This window comes from Sander lucioperca, chromosome 2 (genome assembly GCF_008315115.2).
Source record: "Sander lucioperca isolate FBNREF2018 chromosome 2, SLUC_FBN_1.2, whole genome shotgun sequence".
NCBI lineage: Eukaryota > Metazoa > Chordata > Actinopteri > Perciformes > Percidae > Sander > Sander lucioperca.
The window spans coordinates 4,173,397-4,188,069 of NC_050174.1; the positions used below are offsets into that span (position 1 = coordinate 4,173,397).

At 38.4% G+C, this 14,673-nt stretch overlaps 2 protein-coding genes across 5 annotated transcripts in view; both read right to left on the reverse strand.

The window, feature by feature from the left end:
- Positions 1 to 266: 266 nt before the first annotated feature.
- Positions 267 to 8,365, reverse strand: LOC116054444 (selenocysteine insertion sequence-binding protein 2). Of its 3 annotated transcripts, none has more exons than XM_031305996.2 (18): positions 8,169 to 8,365; positions 7,080 to 7,222; positions 6,806 to 6,974; positions 6,529 to 6,604; positions 5,655 to 5,851; positions 5,452 to 5,536; positions 5,261 to 5,355; positions 4,891 to 5,031; positions 4,672 to 4,770; positions 4,409 to 4,501; positions 4,190 to 4,319; positions 3,342 to 3,508; positions 3,008 to 3,140; positions 2,709 to 2,892; positions 2,341 to 2,561; positions 1,366 to 1,520; positions 1,035 to 1,224; positions 267 to 877 (listed from the first exon to the last, which is right to left on the reverse strand). In XM_031305996.2, the coding sequence occupies exons 1-18, from the start codon at positions 8,175 to 8,177 to the stop codon at positions 750 to 752; spliced, it is 2,415 nt and encodes an 804-aa protein (XP_031161856.1). In that variant the 5' UTR covers positions 8,178 to 8,365; the 3' UTR covers positions 267 to 749. The 3 variants fall into 3 exon arrangements, with proteins under 3 accessions (XP_031161856.1, XP_031161858.1, XP_031161857.1); XM_031305998.2 differs by having other exon boundaries at positions 4,681 to 4,770; positions 8,169 to 8,364; XM_031305997.2 differs by having other exon boundaries at positions 2,709 to 2,886; positions 8,169 to 8,363.
- A 1,085-nt stretch (positions 8,366 to 9,450) lies between these two features.
- The window catches only part of mfsd10 (major facilitator superfamily domain containing 10), a 6,503-nt gene continuing 1,280 nt past the window's right edge, over positions 9,451 to 14,673 (reverse strand). Inside the window, exons 2-13 of one of the 2 annotated variants that reach the window (XM_035990925.1) lie at positions 14,651 to 14,673; positions 14,170 to 14,266; positions 13,936 to 14,039; positions 13,590 to 13,748; positions 13,118 to 13,309; positions 11,979 to 12,081; positions 11,761 to 11,872; positions 11,567 to 11,675; positions 11,381 to 11,471; positions 10,359 to 10,403; positions 10,184 to 10,273; positions 9,451 to 10,034 (exon numbers count right to left, since the gene is read on the reverse strand). The exon at positions 14,651 to 14,673 is cut by the window's right edge and continues 156 nt beyond it. In XM_035990925.1, the coding sequence (XP_035846818.1) occupies positions 9,931 to 10,034; positions 10,184 to 10,273; positions 10,359 to 10,403; positions 11,381 to 11,471; positions 11,567 to 11,675; positions 11,761 to 11,872; positions 11,979 to 12,081; positions 13,118 to 13,309; positions 13,590 to 13,748; positions 13,936 to 14,039; positions 14,170 to 14,266; positions 14,651 to 14,673 (1,229 nt within the window). In that variant the 3' untranslated portion in view covers positions 9,451 to 9,930. Of the gene's footprint in view, positions 10,035 to 10,183; positions 10,274 to 10,358; positions 10,407 to 11,380; positions 11,472 to 11,566; positions 11,676 to 11,760; positions 11,873 to 11,978; positions 12,082 to 13,117; positions 13,310 to 13,589; positions 13,749 to 13,935; positions 14,040 to 14,169; positions 14,267 to 14,650 lie in introns of both variants that reach the window. The other variant, XM_031305872.2, reaches the window with a different exon arrangement.

Below are 14,673 nucleotides of genomic sequence, written 5' to 3' on the forward strand. Positions count from 1 at the left end.
TTGACCAACTGCCACCCTTCCCTCATTTGCGAGCCATGATGTCTCTCTTTCTCATGGGCGGGCCAAATTCTCTGAGCGGGCAAAGCAGAGAAAGGGGAGGTAACCTTTCTCCCTTATGATGTCATATAGGGAAGATTCCAGATTGGCCCATCTGAGCTTTCATTTTCTCAAAGGCAGAGCAAGACACCCAGGGTTAGGTTTGGTTTAGGTGGCCATGGGACTTTTTAAACTGAACCAAACTGATAAACGAAATCCACCAAAGGGCCTCCAGGGTTGAAATCCCCACTGATAGTGGTAATTTCTTATTACTGTGTAACTGGTTGACATTATACACACACGCATTCAGAACATTAACAATATACACCCTCTAGTCATGTTTACAGACGACATGGTCAAAGGTTCATATTGTGGGATTTCTTTAAGTGAGTGGTTTGGTCCTAATAAATCAGTGATTATACATCTACAGTTTTATCACCCACACTTTATCTTGAACTCAAAAACACATATATTAGCTTTCCAAAAAGAAAATAAAGGAATTCATTCATAATTCATTGCAAATTAGCAACATGATTAATTTCCTGACAAAATCCTCAGGTGGAGAACCACTGCAGCAAACAGCTTGTATTGCTCTTTTTCTGCATGTGGGATTAAGTCCACCTTATTTTCTTCTAAGCTGGTGATCAGAACGAGTGTCGAGATTTTTGCGTCGAGTGAGTCATTTTGCGTAGGCACAGAGGGGTTTACCACTGTCAACTCTTCTCATCTTCATCAGTGTTTTCAGTGCATACACTATCCAAGCGCAGGGAGCTCAGCTGCTTTTCAAAGTTCAGAAATGTGTGGTTGCAATCCTTCTCCAACATGTTCTTCCAAATTTTTACTTGAAGAAATACAAAAAAAGATAATTAATTGATTTTTATTTTACTTTAAATGGTGAAATCTGTTATTGTTTCACAGCTTTCACTTGGTTTTACCTTGTCAGACCAATTCATATAAAGAGCAGGTATCGCAAATATTGGGTCAGGACAATAACTTACTGTACTCTGGTTCCTCTGGCTGTGTGGCGTCAGGACCGGGCTCAGCCTCCTCAGCCAAGCTGCTGATCTGCAGCTCTTCCTCCATGTCCACCGACTCTTCTGCCTGGCCTGTCTGCTCCAGGCTCGACACCATCACCTCATAGGCTTTCCTGGCCTCAGACGACAACTCGATCATCTTATGATAGATGTCCTGTGGATAAGAAAGACAAAGTTCTCAGCTTGTTTGAAATATTTTTTATTGATATGCTGACTGTAATAAAAGTAAAGCTCATTTTAAGAACAACTGTCTTGTTAGTGATTAGTATGTATTGTTGCTGAACATAAACCCGACCTGTGCACCGTCATAGTTGAAGATGCCCACCAGGCTGACAGGCACTGCCTTGTTGACGCAGCGACCCAAAGCTTTCCTGGATAGGGCAAACACGAATGGCACCCCCTGTTCACGACAAGTGTCGATGATGGTGTAAAGAGCCTCATCCAGGCCTCCTGCGAAAGGTGACATTTGTCCATGAATCTCAGTATCACAGTTTTAAGAACTCTATGTTTTTACCTAGTGCACATTGTTGCTCCCAGGTTTAAATTTGTAAATGACTATGACACAATGTCATGGTCAGACTTTGTACACATTTAGCTGGATAAATCTGAAAATATATATTTTGTTTTGGCCATGTGTCCAGACTAAGCAACTATTTTCACCCCAAAAAATCACCTGTTCTAAAATTCCATTGGGGGGTGGATACATCTGAGCACAAAAATTAAAAAGATTTGACATTTAATAGACTAAATAATTAATCGATTGATTGAGAAAAGGATCAGATTCAGATCAGTAAAATAATCCGTAGTTGTAGCCCTAGTTTTCAAATTTAGCTGGCTTGATGTAGACACAGTCTCAATCAACGGTCCTCAGAAATACAATTGAAATTAATCCAACGTGTCTGACCTGCACAACATTTTCTAATGGGGAAACTAGAGTTTATATCTCTTCTGTGATGGATTCATCGCTGAATGACAAGATGGTGATTGGACTTCTGAACATTAAATTAAATTACAGGCCTAGAAAAAATATCCCCATCACTTGATTTTAAAGAAGAAAAACAAACACTAAAACCAAAGTTTGCCCTTATTATTTCAATTGTAACCACATTAGACATCTCATCTGCATTTGACCACTTATCCACAGAACAAGAACAAAACTGCGTTAATGAGATCGGAGAAGATTAAGAGAAAATGCTGACAATTCTCCATAAAATAAGTTCCTGAAAACGTCCTTATGTCACACACAGTGAAGCTCTCAAGGACACTGTACCTTTGGACTGGATGCGTTCACAGTTGGGTGAGAAGACAACACACTTGACCTTCCTGAGTTTGAGGTGCTTCAGGACCTCTCTGAGCCCCATCACAATGCGTCTTTTCATGCGGGCCTTCATGGGGTCCTTCTGGTACAAGCGGTCCTGGAAACGAACTAGCTCTTTCAGCAGATCCGTCACACACTCATCCACATCTTTGCTCAGCATCTGGCTGCAATAGCTGACATGCACAACGACACACATTTCTAATTAACAAAGATGTGAGAAAAACAGTGATTAAATTCTTTAAGATTAAAGGTTTCCTTATTTCTGGTAAGAGAGACAGACTATTCCAACTTGTGACTGTGTATATAAATTACAGTCTTACTCTCTGAACTTTCTGCTGTGGATTTTGGGTCGACTGGCTGGACACGGCACAGGTGAGGTGGTTTGTTGCTCTACGTTCTCATCTTTGTCGGCCTCTTCATCCCCCTCTTTCACCATCTGGTTTGTCCCGTTAAACTCTGACGGATCATCAAGTTCTTCTGAAGGACTCCCAACCTCATCTGAGGCCACAGATGCACAAAATACGGATAAAACGTTACCTATAATCAACCATTTACTTAATCTCCTTACTTACAGTAGGGCTCGGATGCATGCTCCATTATTTCACATGCTTGATCTGACCTGTGGTATTTGTGTCACACTGCTCTTCTTCTTCTGCAGCATCATTAGCAGGTTGGAAGTCATTTTCGGGCAGCAGTCCTCTCTCCTCCAGCAAACGTCTTTGTTTCCTCTCCTCCCTTTCTTTCAAAATGACCTGAGGATGAGACAGACATAGACTAACAAATGCGGCACTACTGAAAAACATTCTTACAAAATGTAGTTGTTACGTGTGTGTGTGTGTGTGTGTGTGTGTGTGTGTGTGTGTGTGTGTGTGTGTCCGTTATTACTTTTTAATACAAGAATTTGATACAAATTTGCATCTGTGTTTTTTTCCAGAGTAAGCAGGTGGACTTACCTTCTTGAGAGGAGTGGGTTTCTTGGCTTTGGGCACCTCTCTCTGCTTGCCTTTCTTCACCAAAGGGCTGGTGGAGTCCAGGGGATTGTGTGCAATTTTATCCTGCTGCCTGGACAGCTTCTTCTGGAATAAAGGTTGCTTCTGGACAACAGGTAGTCCTCCACCAACTACAAATAAATAATTTAAAATAAGTTAAAAATAAGACTCGCTCTGTGGTAGCTTTTCACTTACGTTGCATGGCAGCTGGATTCTCGCAATATCACAAGATCACGTGAGAATCACGGCATCACATATCACACGAAAATCTTTTTTGTCAGGCTTAAAGTAATGCATTTGTCTCCGGATCAGAATCAGCCAGCCTATTGGCGTCCAGTGAGGAGCTACTGGCATCTACGGGCGTGGTATGGTGTGTGTGTGACAACAGAGAAACAATGGTGGTTCCTAAAAAGGTTAGCGTAGATTCTGCAATAACATCAGTTATATCAGAACGGGAGAGTAGTTCTTCATTGAAAGAGGAGCAAAGAACGTCACTGAAGTCTTTTCTTTATCTTTTCTCTCCAGACTGGCTTCAGGAAGAGTTTGATAGACAGGTGGTTTATCCAATCACCTGCCAGGTTTTTTTAAAGAGTCAACGCTTTTCCAAACAGTTTCCAATGACGGCTTCTCAGATGGTTCTTTGTTAACAAACCATCTGACGCTTCAGGTTAGGTTTTCATATCTTGCACCAACAGATCTGGATCAATAAGCACTGTCCTGAGAACTCAAGTGTAATATACCAAAAATATAACTAAAAATAATCGTTATCAAAGAAATTAGGAAGCCGTTGTATCAGTTGTACCATAACCCACCTGAGAGAACGACTGGTTTGGCGTCCTGCTTGGCTTTTTGAGATTGCTTCTTTTCTAGGGCGGCCAACATGTTTCCGATGTCCAGTTTAACAGGAACTTTGCTTTTCTTCCCAGACACCTTTTCAGCTTTCTAGAAATCAGGAGACCAAGAACAATCTCTACCGTTTTCTCCATGGTAATATCAAAAACACAATTTGAATGTAACAGAAAAATACAAACCTGTCCTTTCTTAGCCATCTCTGTGGGCTGAGTTTTTGCTGCGGGTGATTTTTCTTTGGTTTGGTTGGTAGACTGATGCGCTCTTTGGTTTTCCTGAAAAAAAAAAAAAAAAAAAGTCTTATTAACCTTAATGGACACTCAATGCCCTCACATGTTGAAATGTGCATTTTTTTTTACCCATGTAAAGTGCATTTTAGCAACAACAGGAAATTACAGTGTTATAATTATGATGTGAAAACATCCGGGAGAATAAAATAACTTACGATATGTACCTCATTGCATAGTGTGGCTGCATAGCTGCTTGTTATCAATCTATCAGTCCTAGTCAGAGCAGGAGTCAAGCCTGGAAACTCCTCTTCATCCTGAGGAGACAAAATGGCAACAAAAATAATTTTCCATTCAACACTTACAAAAGAAATGTTCCCCATAAAAATGCTTAGAAATGGGTTTTGCGTTTGAATTGAATGACAATTTCTATTTACCTCAAATTTTGGAGGCTCCTGATACATTGCTGGCTCTTCTGACTCAGTTTCTGCATCTTCACCTTTAGCCTTTTTCTTCTTTTTCTTCCGTTTTTTCTTCCCTGGAGTTCCCTCTTCCTGCTGTGCAGCAATTTCATCCATCTGACGAGACGCAAAAATGAAGGGACAGAAAACAATGTTTTAACGCCTGGCAGAGCAGAAAAACTCTAAACAGCCAATTTTCAGGCAAGAAAAATCTTATAGTTTAAGACGTTTTGATACATTCTAAGGCCCGACTATATTCAATGTTTTTTAAGATTTTTCAAGACCTGCAATACCCTGTAAAAATAATCTGTTATGCTCAAAGTCTAAATCAAACGTGTCATTTAACCTGCATGTGATTGCTGCGGATTGTTCTTTCTTTAGGGACAGGTTTCTTTGGAGGCTGAGAGGCAACATTAGCCCAGGAAGTCACCACCAGCTGACCTGTTCACAAAAATAAATAAACATAAATAACCTGAAATATGATTGACACTGCCTTGTATAGACATTGAAAGGCTGACTGAAGGGACTTTCACCTACCTGGTGAAGCAGCAGAGGAATCTGTCTTAGCATTAGTGGTAATTTGCTGGGGGTCAGGCTGTGTTTGGGATACTCTCCTGACAGACTGTTCAATAACAAATGACATTAGCACCAAATGTATGAGTGACTATGTAAGTGAAACATTCCCCGCAAACTGTATCCCATCTGATATAATATCACATCTGATATTTCAGTGAGCTCACCTTCCAGGAAGGTGCCGGTGTTTGCATTTGATTTGGACCCCAGCACTCTCTCTGAACATGAGGAGAGCCCGGTTTGCCCAGCGAACCACCAGCTAACTCTGGGAAATCAGTCATCTTCACTTCAAATGGGACCAAGTCTGTCTGTGCAGGTTTTGGCTTCCCTGCAGAGTTCGGGGCAGATCTTGCACCTCTAAAACCTATGGTGCAATAATAGTAAGCAAAAGCTAGAGCAAAAGTATTTACCATAAAGAATGCTACACAATAATTTTACTGATTAAAGTGAGAGAACGTAGGTGTACGCTGATGTTCAGGAAAGAAAATTATAGGATCCATGAGCTGATGTGCTAGCACTAGCAAGATTTATTACTGCAGCTAGACTTATTTTACAGAATTGGAAGAGTCCACATAGACAAGAATACATAGAGTGGCTCAGGACGATGACTGAGACTGCTTCTTTTAAAAGCATGATAGCCAGAGTAAACAATACCAAAATGAAATTTAACCAGGTCTGGAATAATTTCCACTTATATATTAAGAATGTAGAATCTTGATAGAAGAAGGCTGTTGTATAACAATGGAACAGTAATTAGAGGATTTGAAGGGTGCTGTCCTGAGTCTTATTTGTTTATTTTTAGTCTTATTATTATTACTTATGTTTTTCTTGTCCATTTATTTATGTAATTTAAAACAGTTCCTTTTCCAAATAATATTCTGTACATTTTCATGTCACTATGGGAACAAATTAGTATTTGATAGAAATTAATTAAACCTAAATGAAAAAACAAGCTGCTACCCCCGCGACCCGATACCGGATAAGCGGACGAAGATGGATGGATGGATGAAAAAACAAAACAATGCCATGTGTGATAGATACCTTTTTTCTGTGCATCCAGTGAGCTCTTGCCCATAACCCTGCCTTTGGCCAGAGAGCCATTATTGCCTTTTGATGTCTGTGGAGATGGATTAAATGATTTTCATGAAGAAGGTTTGTTTCATCTATTTTTCTGGTGCTTACATTTTTTTTAAGAAACAACTCACACATCCAAAATAATTCTGTGCAGGTGTGCTGGAAAATATCATCAACTTGGAACAAAGCAAGTGTGGTTTTTTTCTCCCTTTGTTCCAAGTTGGTGCTTAAAAATGAAACCAACCTTTGCTTGTGGATCCCATGTGGACCTGTCTCTCTGCAGGAAATCATCACTGGTGTCTCTAACACGACTGCTGCTGTAGCCACGACTCCTTGACACATCTCCTTTTCCTGCTGGCACTTCATATGTATTTGATGGATTCTGCTTTGTGGTCAGACCTGGCGACCGGTTCCTTCACAAAGTTTAGAAATTCACACAAATGAGGGGCTTGGTATCAGGCCAAGTGATTGATTACTTTAATCAAGATAAACAAATCTGTAATCAATCATCCTTCTACCATTTTAAACTCTGCTCAGACACATAAGGATTTGGTAACATCAGACGTGGTGATGAGGCTGTGTGTGGCTCAGCAGGCTCCTTTCTTTGTCTCCTCTGTGGTTTATAGTCAAAAGACTGAACAGTAGATGACAGTTTGCTCTCCTGGGGAAAGTAAAGATTGTTTGTCATCAACAGTCTGCTGGAATACGACCTTTGTCTAGAGTACAAGTGAAGCCATGTATTGCCACACTTATTTTAAAACTACATGATCACTTTATGGTGAACTGTATCAAATCAAATTGATTATACTGTAAAAAAAAGAAAAATGTCTTGCAATTACTACTAAAATATGTTCAAGCTTGAATACCCTAAACGGCTGGGGACTTCTAAACTAGTTTGTCTATATTCTATCTCTAATTGTTTCTACTTACTTTATTGTCTCTATTTAAGCAATGCTAGACTGATGGAATAAATATCTTGGGACTATTTAGTAGTTAGCTCTTAGGGTTTTCTGTAGGTTGAAAATGTCACTGTAAAATGCATGCACTTTTATTTGTTTTGGTTTTAATCTAGACAATGTGTTATTATAATTTATACGTTCACTATCTGCTTAGTGTCTGGGCCCCTATACACAAGCTTCAGATAGCTTACCAGGGTGTCCCATTTCTTTCATTCTTATTTTTTTCTTATGATTGCACTTGTATTTTCAACTGTTTAGTGAATAAACCAGCTAGCTAGTTTTATCCACGTTAAAGACTCACATTTCACTCAGACGAATGTGTTAGGCTTAATTTTTGTTCTGGTAGTTGGGGATTAAACTATTTTGCCTTTAGCTCTAATTTACAACATCTGACGTTACACAATCGTAACTTTTTGGGTAGCCTGTCAAAACGTAATGTTTTACAAGACGTCATAAACAACAGCTTATTGGTGTGGTCAAAACAGCTGTTAACTTGTACGTATCATCTACACATTCACAACAGCTAAAGTTAGCTAAAAGTTAGCAGCTAACGTTACATGCATCAGCGTGCTTTGGCGTTAAGGTGACGTTAACGTTACTGGCTAGCTTGCTACAAAAGAACAGTTTCGTTATTTTTCCGTTACCTACCTTGTCCATTTTCAGGTTTTCCTATATGCAGTCACATCTTCGCATGTTCACACAATCTTCCATGTGTTGTCAAACTATTACAACGCTGCTACATGTGTACACCTACCGGAACAGTGTGTTGGCTATGCAGGCTAAGCAATGTTTGATAGCAGTAGCAGCTAGCTAGCTGTAGTTGAGCCTGATTGAAACAGTTGATGTTTACATTGTGTGCAGGGAGGATAGCTTATAGCGACATCTTCTGGCTTAGACACTACTGGTGAATAGGAAAATATTTTAACTACCTACTAGGCTATATATTCACTAGTTGAGTACATACATCTGAACTGTTATGTTTAGATATGAAAATGTTGCATTATCTTATTTAAATATGCATTGCATTTAAAGATACATCTGAACATTGGATAAAGCCAGGTTCAAAATTATTGTTTCATTTTGTTAAAATATTAGTCAAAGTTTTTTTAACAGAGGGAATTTTGGATATCTCGTTTTAATCACTCCATAAATCAGAAAATGCTGTCAACAGCCATAATATATCCATTGTCGCCACTTTTTAGGTATAACATGTTATATAAATCAGGCTATGAATGATATATGAACAAACCACTCTGAAAAACCTTCAGAATATGGATATGAATGAAACAGCAAAGTTTGGTGTTGGTAAGTGCTACTGAAGTGGATATGTCTGGCTCAGATTATGAGAAAAACCCATTTTGAGAAAACGGCCTTAAAAGATGTGTATTGTAAAATTCCATACATTTTGCACTCCAGGTGAATAGGGTCAAACATTTTAACTAACAGACATGACACTTCCCCAGTTAATCACATTCAAAAAGACAATTATTTTTGCATTGCAAGATTTCATTAAAGTTATAGTTAGCAATTGCATTCAAAGTGTCAAAAGAATAAGCATAATTTATGCACAATATTTTGATATTATTATGTCTGCATTAACATGCAAGGAGTATTTTAACGTGCAGCTGGTTGTGGAGGAGGTACTAATTTCTATACTGTTGGGTAGATTAATCTATAAAAATGCACCTTTTAGTTGGATCACGTTTTTATGTGACATGTTCACCTGCAAAAAAGATACATGTTGTAGAGTAAAATGTACATATGTAGTAGAGTGAAAGTATTAATTAGCATAACATGGAAATACTAAATTAAAAAAAGTACCTCAACAGGGTACTTGAGTAAATGTAGTTGGTTACTTTCTACCACTGAACTATAGTTTGTTTATTGTACAATCTTTAGTAAAATAATAATTAACTTCCGTACACAGATGTTGACTTGCTTGTTTATTCTTTTTTTTAACAAGAAAATAGAATATCCACATTTTCAAAGTTAGCTAAAATAAAATGCTACTTTGTACAATAGAAACTCTTGAGTGTTTGATAGAATACTGCATTATAAAACGATATATGTAAGTCACAAGCATAAATCTTATTTGTAACTCACCCTAACCCATACATTTCACAATATGCACAGGTCTACATTAAACATTAAAAGGTATGTCCCCTCATTTCCTATTTGTACTGTAATGTACCTTTGTTTTGCCTTGTGCAACGTCTTCTTGCATTATTTTGTTCAATGAATTTGTGATGATCCTTGGCAAACAGTGCAAAAAGTATACATCTCATTATTTTTGTTTGTGTCAAAGTAAGACGGCAGTGCTTGTTCTCCCAGCAGATGTAAAAATCATAACATTCATTTAATCTCTTAAATGCCTCTGCAATCAAGAGTCTCTGTCGAGACTTTGTGTCTCTCACTCCTCCTTTAGCCTCCTGGCTGTTCTCAGGAGAGCCAGAGGAATAATGAAAGAGGCTGATGTGAGGAGAAAACAGATCTGAGGTCCAGCTATCCAGTAAACTGTGAAGAAAACAGTTAATATGAGTACACTGCAAGGAGAGTGTTTTACCAAGCAAAATTATTCACACAAAGCACACCAGTCTGTAAAATATGTCAAATTTAAGATATTAGCAGCATTTGGTGCTATTACTGCCATCTGTCTTCCTTACCAGAGGATGACACAACTGGTCCTAGTGCTCTGGCCAGAGCGCCCAAACTACGCAGTATCCCCATCACTGTGCCCTTTTGATTGGCCGACCCTGGAAGAACGTCCACAGCAGATAATCAGCAACACTGTGCACATTATAGTCTAATCTAAATTTTTGTGAGTTTAAAGAGGCTTACCATGGTCAGAAACAAGGGTTGACAGGCATGGAACTACTATTGCAGCTGCTGTAACAAAAATAAATGACATCAAATTTAAACACAGATTACATTGCATTTATAATTAGATGTAGTTATATGTGCCGTTTTACATTTTCATTGTTTGTGGATATTATCCTGCTGCATACAAACTGTGTGAATGCGGTGTGTTTTTAAAATTTGTATTTAACCTTTATTTAACCAGGAAGTCTCTTGAGATAAGCTATGGCTGCCAAAATGGCTGCATAGAGTAGTTAACATATATAGTATACATAATAAAACAAATACATACATTAAAAAAAAATATTTACAAGATTAACATAAAGCATATATTTTAACCATATTTTGCTATTTTGTCTTTGGCCATTATGGTCTATGTACACCTTATGGATACACTTTATTTGTTGATTTTATCTGGTTTTAATTCACTCTTTAATGGTTCTTCTACTATTTTCCAGATTGTCTGCTCCAGTCACACATTTTTCTCCACAAAGAACATTATTTTACCAAATGACTTATGCAGGGCTCATTTTTTATGTTTTAAAAAGTCATGAAATGTATCAGTATTCATTTAGAATATTTTAAAAAGGTTTGGTATAAAAGTAAAGTACCATTTGCAGCACATGCACTATGTAGTTTAACCATTTGTTGTTTTATTGTTTTGTTTTACTCTAATGGACTCATATGCATCAGCTTTGGGAGTTCCCCATGGTTCATAAAGGGGGTATTTGTAAAACAAGATTTGTAGGATCCTATTTCCACTGTTGATACAAAATACGCAAATCCCATTTTGACCGTGTACTTGCAAATTCTTAAAGATTTGCTATGTGATTTGGTATTATCATTTTTACTGGCCTTTTTTAAATCTCAATTCCTGTTGTAACTGTACTCATATGCATTATTCCATTGTTTATTAAATATGTTTCACTTATTTTGCACACTCCTGGGTACGATAAAAGGTTTACCTTGTCTTAACATGACATTCAATATCAAAATGAGCTCACCAAATGAGTATAACGCCAAGCCAACGTAAAGCATTGTTATATTCCATGAGAGCCCGATGAGAATAAATGCTGGGATTAATAATATTATTGCCTAAAAAAAAGAGAAACACAGTTAGTTAGAGAAGTTTAAGATTAAGAGTATTTTATGGTACATGTTTTTGTCATGTAAACAGAAGGCACTCCTACCACTTGAACAGCCCTGATATGCTGCCCAGGTTTGATTCTGCGAGCATAACCTCCCTGGATTGAAGCCATGATGACACCAATGAAGAAGAACATCTTTCCCTGCTGCATACTAGTGAGAGAAAAATGTTTGTAAAAAAATCACAGCATTGTAACTGAAATTGATAGAGCACGCAGCTTTATCTTTGAGGTCATACCTTGTAAAGTGGAAGCGTTGATGAGTTAGAAAACTCAGCGTGAACTCCAGACCAGAGAACAGGAAGAGATAGCAGAAATAAACCAAGCCCAACGCTCGAAGCTTCTGCATTCCTGGAAAGACATTTTCACCTTCTATCTATCAGTGGGCCAAAGTTCCTTCATGCTTTATATATGTTAATGTCTCAAATGAGTGTAATCCAGTATGTGCAGTACCCACTTTCTTTTGGAGGTGGATCTTTTGTCCTGGTAAGAGCTGAAAAATGGAACAAAGATATTGGGTTCAAAAGGTCCCTGGAGTCCCCCAACTCTGAAGATGAAGCCTAGGATGAAACAAGAAAATGTATTTGTATCTGTCAAAGAGAAAATAACTTTTTTCAGCTACTAAGGAAAACAAACTTAACTTTACCATGTTGTGAAAACCATAACCATGATGAGTCTTACATGTAGTAGGTGATGATGTTTTAAACAATATGTGAAATGAAAATGTAAGTTGTAACCCCTTCACGATACACACATATATAAACATATACAAATATTTAAATTAGAATAGAATAAAATTAAATAGAATAAAAAACAGTTAATTGTATACAAATCTGTATATACTGTACATGTACTACAGACTTTTCTTTATAAACATATTTATATTATATGTTTTAAAGCTCCCGTATGCTAATAGTTCACCCAAACTGGTGTTTTCACTTATGCTGTCTGATAGACCTCTTCTGTATGGGCATGAACAGACTGTACTTGATTGACAACTCTGTTACTCTTCTCTTAGCTTTGTATTACTTGTTAGGGCAGGGCAGTGTACACTGTTATTGTTCTTAGCTCATAAAGGTTATAGGTTAGGTGACATCAGGTAATTCCCAGCATAGCTCCACCCAGCTTCAGCCCATCAAAGGTATAATTACTAATTACTTCCTGGAGTCTTGTCAAGAAGTTACTGCTGCCAGCCAAGAAGTAGTATGGCACATAACCGGACATAAAACAACAATGTGTCTTTTATACACTTCGTTAAACAAACAATGTTTATTAGTGAGCTTTAGAGTTACTAGTAGGCGTATTCTATTAACCAGGCAAGCTGTCGAAAAGCTGCCGGCCTTTATGCTAAGCTAAGCTAAGCTAAGCTAGCTAAACTAGATAGATTTACTGTACAGGTAAGGCAAGGCAAGGCAGCTTCATTTGTATAGCACATTTCAGCAACAAGGCACAGACAACAAGGTACAGAAGGGAGAGTGGTCTCAATCTTCTCATGTAACTCTCGCATAACATGCATCACAAAAATGTCTGACCCTTAAGTAAAACTGTATGTGATTCAGTTTGTCAGTTGGCAGTGTGAATGTTTCCATAACCAACCTTGACATCCTTTGTGAGTGTCTCTGGCAGCATGACCCAAATAAAGAGCAGATCAGCAGCACTGAAGGCCAAGGCGAGCAGAGCTGGAGTTTGGTAGAAGACATTTCCTGTTGTTCTGGAGCTGAGGGCAAAATAGGCACCCATCAAAGGTCCCACAGTGAAGCCCAGGGAGAAGGCAATGCCGATCATAGCCTGGTGATGATAAAATTAAGGTTTGATTTTTTAAAATCTTATCAGGTGTGACTTACAATTACAAAGACTTTAACTGGGTGACCGGCAACACTGTGTACAACAAATAAATTAGATGGTCAGAGCCCTGATAAAAGATACTAGCAGAGCCTGTTTTTATACATTATATTATTTTTCAACCTTAGTGAAAGATCGAGCATACATCCAATCACATTATGGTGTTTTTAGATGACACATTTTAACAACACATTTCCTGTTAAGGCAAAAGAAAGTCTGTGCCTACCATTCCTCTGTTCCGCGCTTTCGGGCAAGGCAAGTCTGCCATGACAGCAGTGCAGAGGCTGACGTTGCCCTTACAAATGCCCCCAATTACTCGAAACAAAAGGAACATGCTGAAACTCTGGGAAACAGCCCAGACCGCATAGGAGGACATCAGCCCTAACTGGAACACAAGGCACCCAATTAGACCTGAATGAAACAGGGCTGATGGTCAAAGCTGCAGGAATTCTTACACAAGTAGAGTATGAACTGTTCCAAGTGAATGACTCTAGTGGCTTCCAATGTGAAAGGATACTGAGGTTTATATTTTAAAGTCATGAAAAAGTGGTGTAATATAGCATTTTCCTCACTGTGGTAAGAATGAGCAAGGGCCGCCTGCCATAGTGGTCTGACAGAGCCCCAGTTACAGGTGACGACAGGAACTGCAGCAGAGAAAACAGCGACCCGATCAGACCTGAAAGAAGAAAAAAATGAATTCAGTTTCTTTGCATTAATAAAGTTTGAATTGGTCATATTGTCACGAAAAGTAGAGCTCCACATATGCTATATTGAATCGGAAATCAATCCAGTGTAGGCTACTGTACCTCCAAACAAAACACTGTTGTATTTCTTTTCCATTGGAATCCCCACGGCCTCCCTGAACCAGTCCACGACACTCTGCAGAGACTGATATACGCCATCCTATCCAACAAGACAAAACACTGAAAATACAACATCACACAGGGACAACACAAACACCAGTGAAGAGGGCCATTCAGCATGAGTCAGCAAGCAGAATCACACACAGACCATGACTGCTAAACTAATCGCTCATGAGTTGGTTGTAGTTTTTATGGAACAGATTCCTCACACAAAGCCTCCTTTGTTCAACAGAGCACCACATTCTGCACATCATCTGTTCAAAACACACCACTGATTTTTTTACATGTTAAAATCTGTTTCTACTTTTGGAAACTATAGCCAAACACTGGTTCCACTGGTGAAACTGATGTGCAATGTAACTCAAATGAGGAAGTAAGGCTGATTGAATACTCTTAAAACAAAAAAAAAAAAAAAAAAACTAACCCCTGTTTGTGCATAATGGTCCA